Raw genomic sequence first — 5855 nt, 5'->3', positions numbered from 1 at the left:
GACCCGACTGGACCTTCTACTCGTCTAACTCCCGACTGGACCGTCACGGGGTGTGGCGACTCGGCTATAACGCCAAATTACATGCACCCGAGAGGGGATACGCCTTTTTTCCCGATAGGTCCTCTTGTAAAGGCATTCTCGGAAAAATACCGATTTGGAAAACAACCACTCACTCCCTTGGCTTCAGGATAAGAGCGGTTAAGGAGAATCCCGAAAATCGCGGGGTCCACGAAGCCCATAAACACAAAAGTATAAAACCTAGAACCCTAGAGCTAGGAAGACAGATTACACTTTTGAATGCTCTGGCTTCGCGGCTTGACCTAGAGAAAACCCTAGTTCGTCCCGTGGCCGGAACATTTTGGCGCCCACCGTGGGGCCACGGTAAAACTTTTCCTACGCCCCAAGAAATACAGAAAGACCTACACTTTACCATGGCGAGAGGCGGCAACAACAGCAATTCACAACCCCCTACCATGGAGGAGATGATGGCCATGATCAATGGCCTACGGGAGGATAATGCACGATCCAGGGAGAGAGAGGAGGCCATTCAGCGCGAAAACGAGGAGATCAGGAGGCGAGCGGATGAGTTACAGGCCAGGATAGAAGCCAACACCAGAGCGTTGGAGGAGGATGTCATGCAGGAAGTCCCAAGGGATTTTCGGCCTTTCTCGGAGGCCATAGAGGCTGAGGCCATCCCCAGGGATCATCGGATACCGCAGGTCGAACCTTTCGATGGATCACAGGATCCCAGTCAACATCTAACAGATTTCCGAGCTCAGATGCTGATTTGCGGAGGGAGCATGGAAGTCCGTTGCAAACTGTTCATGGGTACGCTTAAAAAGGCGGCGCTCGATTGGTTTAGTAGCCTCCCCGACCGATCCATCATCGACTTTGACGTTTTCAGTCGGCTGTTTATGGCTCAATTCGCTGCCAATAAGAAGAAGCCACCGATCACGTCGGATTTATTTGACCTTAAGCAGCAACGGGAGGAGTCATTGAAGGATTTTCTGCAGAGATTCAATGAGGTGGCTCTGAAGATAGCATCCTTGGATGAGAGAATGGCGGTCATCGCCTTCCAGAAGGGTTTGCGGTCTGGAGCGTTCGACATTGCGCTCGAGAGAGCTAACTGTCAAACAATGTCGGAGGTAAGGGCTTTTGCTTTAAGCCACATCAAGACGGAAGAAAACCAGATCATAAAGAGGGCAGCCGAGAACCGAGAGGCAGGGGGCAGTAATAAGGAGAGTAACAAGCATCTCCGACCGCGGTCGGACTGGAATAAGCGAAGCGATCGCTACAACGCAAAGGAGGGTAACTATCGGCAGTTCGATCATATCAGTCGCCCAAAGGCCGAATGGTCACGAAGCAAGGAGGAGGAGAAGTTTACGCCACTTAATGTTCCCAGGCGACACATTCTGCATGACGTAAATAGTGCGTCATTATTTGACTTCCCAGAGGCAACTGACCGGCAGTTGGGGCCCTACAAAACTGACTGGTGTGAGTTTCATCGGGCTCATGGACACAAGACGGAGAATTGTTTCGTTCTTGGGAGGCAAATTGAGCGCCTTATCAAGGAGGGTCGGTTGAAAGAGTTTATTGCAGGAAAGAAGGGTGAGAGCTCGTCCGACAGGCGACATAGGCAGGAGGGAGAAGACAACAGGAGAGGAAGACGCGAGGGGAGGTCTCCCCCGAGAGACCCCCCGCAAAAATCTAAGGAGGCTCACCAGCAAGCCATTCATGGAGACTTCAACACCATAGCAGGGGGATTTGCTGGTGGAGGCTCGACTTCTGCGGCAAGGAAGAGGTACTCTCGGTCAGTACTGTCGGTCTCCGAGTTGCCGAGACCCTCCCGATCAGCCATCACGTTCTCGGACGCCGACTTTGAGGGTGTATCTCCCCACGAGGATGACCCCATAGTCGTCTCGGCAATCGTCATGGGGTACAACGTGAAGCGAGTGTTAGTGGACCAAGGCAGTTCGGCGGATATAATGTTTTGGGAAGCTTTCGTCGGGATGAAGATTCCGACTGATCGTCTCATGCCGTACGCAGGTACGTTGGTTGGTTTTGCAGGTGATCAGGTAATAGCCAGGGGATACGCCGACTTGGAGACAACGTTCGGCCAGGGAGACAATATGAAAACTGTCACTATCCGATATCTGGTGGTAAACGCTCAATCATCTTACAGCATACTAGTCGGTAGACCAACACTAAATAAGTTGGGAGCGGTCGTCTCCACGCCTCATTTGAAGCTGAAGTACCCTTTGCCCAGCGGAAAGGTGGGTGTCGTCTGCGTCGATCAAGATGTAGCGAGGAAATGCTACGAAGACAGTTTGAGGGCGAGGCGACAACTATATGTGACACAGGTTGATCGGGGTGTTCAGTCAATAGAGTTGGATCCGAGAATGAATCATTTCGATACCCGACCAGCCCCAGCGGAAGATGTAAAGGAGGTTACCCTGGCCGAGGGGAAAATCGTCAAGATTGGTGTATCTCTAAACAAGGAAGACGAGGAAGGTCTAGTCACCGTGCTAAAGAGAAACATATCGGCCTTCGCGTGGAGTGTCGGGGATATGCCGGGCATTGATCCCGATTTCTTATGTCACCACCTCATGGTCGACCCCAAGGCGAAGCCCGTGATCCAGAAAAGGCGAAAGTTTGGAGAAGACAAAAGGAAGGCCATAGTGGAGGAGACGAGAAAATTGATGGCAGCTGGTCATATTCGGGAAATCCAATACCCGACGTGGCTGGCGAACGTAGTGATGGTACGAAAGAGTAATGGAAGTTGGAGGATGTGTACCGACTTCACTGACCTAAACAAAGCTTGCCCGAAAGACTCATACCCACTCCCCAACATAGACTGCCTGGTCGACGGCGCCTCGGGGTACGAGCTGTTAAGTTTCATGGACGCCTACTCCGGTTACAATCAAATCCGAATGCACCCAGCTGATGAGGACAAAACGGCCTTCATAGCCGATCAGGCTACTTGTTGTTACAGGGTCATGCCTTTTGGTTTGAAGAACGCGGGAGCGACATACCAGCGGCTCATGGACAAAGTCCTGGCAAAGCAGCTGGGAAGGAACGTTGAGGCATACGTGGACGATATGGTGGTAAAGTCGGACAGCTTCTCTCGGCATTACGCCGACTTGCAAGAGAGCTTCGACACTTTAGCGCGTTATCAACTCAAGTTGAATCCCGCGAAGTGCTCCTTCGGCGTCCAAGCAGGAAAGTTCCTCGGTTTCCTGCTGACCCATCGTGGTATTGAGGCAAATCCCGAGAAGTGTTCCGCGATCATCAATATGAGAAGTCCGGCGACGGTAAAAGAGGTCCAGCAGTTGACAGGAAGGATGGCTTCCCTCTCTCGGTTCCTCTCCAAGGCGGCGGATAAATCGCTGCCTTTGTTCCAGTGCTTGAGGAAGAACAACCGCTTTGCATGGACAGATGAATGTGAAAAAGCGTTCGGTGAACTCAAACAGTCTCTCACCTCGCCACCAATACTCTCTAAACCGCAAGCCGGTCTCCCTTTACTGATGTATTTGTCGGCATCTGATAGCGCCATCAGTGCAGTCTTAGTACAAGAAAGAGGTAGTTCTCAATTGCCTATTTATTTTATTAGCAGGGTGTTGCAAGGCGCGGAGACTCGTTACCAAAAGATGGAGAAGCTAGCCCTCGCGATACTGGTTACAGCACGCAAACTGAGACATTACTTCCAGAGTTACGAGGTGGTAGTTCGAACAGATCACCCGATTAGGCAAATATTGCAGAAGCCCGACCTGGCAGGAAGGATGATGAAGTGGTCCGTGGAGTTGTCGGAGCATTCCATCAAGTACGAACCGAGAGGAGCAATCAAAGCTCAGGCGCTGGCTGACTTCGTAATGGAACTAACCTCACCAGTGGGGGAAGTTCGAACTGAAGACACACAGTGGATCCTGTCGGTAGATGGAGCCTCGAACCTTGGAGGAAGTGGAGCGGGGATTGTCTTGGAAGGACCGGGAGGAATTTTGTTGGAACAGTCATTGCGATTTGAGTTCCGGGCAAGCAATAACCAGGCCGAGTATGAAGCATTGTTGGCCGGAATGACATTGGCGAAGGAAATGGGGGCGACAAGCTTATCAGCACGAAGTGACTCCCAATTAATCACAGGACAGGTAGCCGGCACCTTCCAAGCAAAGGACCCTCAACTGGCCAAATACCTGGAGAAGGTTAAGCACCTTTCGGAAAATTTCCGAGAATTCACACTTAACCATGTACCACGAGAGCAAAACTCCAGGGCCGACCTGCTCTCCAAGCTTGCAAGCACAAAGAAACCAGGAGCTACTCGGTCAGTCATCCAAGAAACGCTGTCACGGCCGAGCATAAACGAGGCGCAAGGAAATATCCTATTCATCCAGGAAGAGCTAAATTCTTGGATGGCACCATACATTGCATATCTGACTCGGGGGGAACTACCGGAAGACAAAAAGGAGGCATCGTTAGTGCAAAGGGAGTCGGCCAGGTTCGTTGTCATCAACGAAAGGCTGTACCGAAGGGGCTTTAGCTCTCCTCTCCTGAGGTGTTTGACCACGTCGCAAGCGCAGAGGGTGATGGACGAGGTACATAGTGGTATGTGCGGCAGTCATATCGGAGGCCGAGCTCTAGTGTACAAGGTCGCCCGCGCAGGTTACTTCTGGCCATCTTTGAGAAATGACTGCGTCAACTGGGTCCAGAAATGTGATGGATGCCAAAGACATGCTACCCTGCACCATTCCCCCGCCGAGCGACTACATTCGATCCTGTCTCCTTGGCCTTTCCACAAATGGGGGATTGACATTCTCGGTCCATTTCCGATCGCTGTGAGGCAACTGAAATTTTTGATAGTAGCAGTAGACTACTTTAGCAAATGGATCGAGGCGGAACCGGTTGCAACCATCTCAGCAGAAAAGGTCAGAGCATTTCTTTGGAAGAATGTGGTGTGCAGATATGGAGTCCCTCAGATGCTTGTTTCCGATAACGGGACACAGTTTGCAAGCGCGAGAGTTCGTGATTTTTGTAAAGAGGTCGGAATCAGAATGGCATTCACGTCCGTCGAACACCCTCAATCTAACGGCCAGGCCGAGTCGGCCAACAAGGTAATCCTCTCAGGCTTGAAGAAACGTGTACAAGACTCAGGCGCTTCATGGGTGGAAGAGCTTCCCCGAGTACTTTGGTCGTACCACACGACTGTTCACTCAACGACCCAAGATACCCCCTTCAATCTGGTATACGGAACCGACGCCATGATCCCGATTGAAATTGCAGAGCCTTCAGTACGCACTACCGCTTTTTCTGAAGAAGAATCTGACCAGGGAAGACGAATTGATTTAGACCTGATCGAAGAAACAAGAGAAAGAGCAAGAATAAATCAAGTAGCGGCGCAGAGAAGAGCAGCCTTCAAGTACAACACTAAGGTAAACCCAAGAGATTTTGTCGTAGGCGACCTAGTTTTGAGGCGCGCTCAACTTACACAGATGAAAAACAAACTATCGCCTAAATGGGTTGGCCCTTACAAGATTGATGATGTGGTCGGCAAAGGGGCCTACCGACTTAGAACTTTGGATGGAGGCAGGATACCGAGAACGTGGAATGCTGCAAACCTACGCTTCTATTATAGCTAGACTTTTCTCCCCCTTTGTATTAGGTGCACTCTTTTCCTAACTCAGTATTTTTTCCCCGTAAAAATATGAGGGGTTTTTGCTGAGGAGGTTTTTAATGAGGCACCACCCTCCCCAATTCTAATAAATGTCATCTGACTGTTTCCTTTTCATGAGCTTTTTCTCTTTACATGGATAAAAACTCGTGATTGTCGGCAAAAGTCCGACTGGGCGAGTATAAATAACTTGAAG

General features: G+C 50.6%; 1 protein-coding gene across 1 annotated transcript; it reads left to right on the top strand.

Annotated features, from left to right (window-relative positions):
* The first annotated feature begins 431 nt into the window (after positions 1-431).
* Positions 432-5627, top strand: LOC145954842 (uncharacterized). Its single transcript, XM_083069540.1, has one exon. The coding sequence runs from the start codon at positions 432-434 to the stop codon at positions 5625-5627; it is 5196 nt and encodes a 1731-aa protein (XP_082925666.1).
* The last annotated feature ends 228 nt before the right edge of the window (positions 5628-5855 follow it).

Source organism: Cajanus cajan, chromosome 1 (genome assembly GCF_000230855.2).
Source record: "Cajanus cajan strain Asha chromosome 1, NIPB_CcT2T_4, whole genome shotgun sequence".
In the NCBI taxonomy this organism is placed as follows: Eukaryota; Viridiplantae; Streptophyta; class Magnoliopsida; order Fabales; family Fabaceae; genus Cajanus; species Cajanus cajan.
The sequence above is the reverse complement of the archived record's forward strand: the minus strand, read 5'-3'. Positions and strand labels throughout refer to the sequence as shown.

Bases quoted from the DNA above. Each gene is read 5' to 3' on its own strand.
- LOC145954842 (XM_083069540.1), top strand. From the start codon at position 432: ATGGCGAGAGGCGGCAACAACAGCAATTCACAACCCCCTACCATGGAG.